Genomic DNA, 981 nt, shown 5'->3' on the forward strand with positions numbered 1-981 from the left:
TTAAAAACTGCTCCCCCCCCCCCCCCCCCCGGCCCCCAGGAGGAGCATGGGCAAACACCTGGCTCCCACAGCCAGGTATTTATCTTGCGATAATTAATTTGTCCCATAACGAGCCTAGCTGATAGGATGGTAAAGGCAGGACTGGCTACAGGAGACTGGGAGCAGCAATGAGAATTCCTCCAATAAATTTGCCTAGAGAAAAAAACCCCAGACCATGGAGAGAGAGACTGACACTTCATTTCTGCCTGGAAAGAAAAGCAGGGATTTTTGCCTGGGGCTTTTTCATTTGCTTTCGCTCAGTGCTTCATCCCAAGCACTAAACTGCCCTTTCCTCCGCTTTTTTGCTCAAGTCTCTCACTCCCCGCCGGGATTTCTCCGGGCTGTGCGTACCGGGAGCGCCCCCGATGAGAAGCCGCGTGGGGCCCCCACGAAGCGAGGTGCCTCCCCAGCGGGTCACCACGGCAGCCGGGACTAGCGACAGCCTACCGGCATTCCGGCGAGGCCACGGTAGCACCGGGAGAGGCAGCCCCCTCCCCGCTCCGACGGCGCGGGCACCGCGGCCTCAGCGCCTGGTGCCCGCGGGAGGGAGGGACCGACCACCACAGCCCCCCATTCCCCCTCGTCCCTCCGGTGGCCGCCGGCGGGGCCGCCGCGCTGCCCCGCCTGACGGCGCAGGACACCGAGGAAGGGCCGGGGGAGAAGGAAGCCTCGCCGCCAGGCTCGCAGCTGGAGCCGCAGCTCCGGGGGCTCCGCGGCAGCCCGCGCCCGGCGCCGCCGGCCCCTCCGCCCCGGGGCCCGCGCCCGGTGCCCTGCTCACCTCCATGGAGACGCGCCAGCCCTGCATGGCGCTGAAGCCGAAGTGGAGCGGGCGCGGCCCGAGCCCAGCGCCGTCCCCCGAGCTCTTCACCGTATTGGGCTGCGACAAGTAGGCGCCCATGGCGCCGCGGCGGCCTCCGCCGGCGGACCACGGCCCGCGGCGCG

The 981-nt window shown here is 67.9% G+C and overlaps 1 protein-coding gene across 2 annotated transcripts in view; it reads right to left on the reverse strand.

The window, feature by feature from the left end:
- The window catches only part of PPM1G (protein phosphatase, Mg2+/Mn2+ dependent, 1G), a 27964-nt gene extending 27008 nt beyond the window's left edge, over positions 1 to 956 (reverse strand). The window contains exon 1 of one of the 2 annotated variants that reach the window (XM_010565898.1): positions 818 to 956. In XM_010565898.1, coding sequence (XP_010564200.1) covers positions 818 to 937 — 120 coding nt within the window. In that variant the 5' untranslated portion in view covers positions 938 to 956. The remainder of the gene's footprint in view (positions 1 to 817) is intronic. The other variant, XM_010565899.1, reaches the window with a different exon arrangement.
- Between the last annotated feature and the right edge of the window lie 25 nt (positions 957 to 981).

Source organism: Haliaeetus leucocephalus, unplaced genomic scaffold (assembly GCF_000737465.1).
Source record: "Haliaeetus leucocephalus isolate CR32 unplaced genomic scaffold, Haliaeetus_leucocephalus-4.0 Scaffold197, whole genome shotgun sequence".
Classification (NCBI taxonomy): domain Eukaryota; kingdom Metazoa; phylum Chordata; class Aves; order Accipitriformes; family Accipitridae; genus Haliaeetus; species Haliaeetus leucocephalus.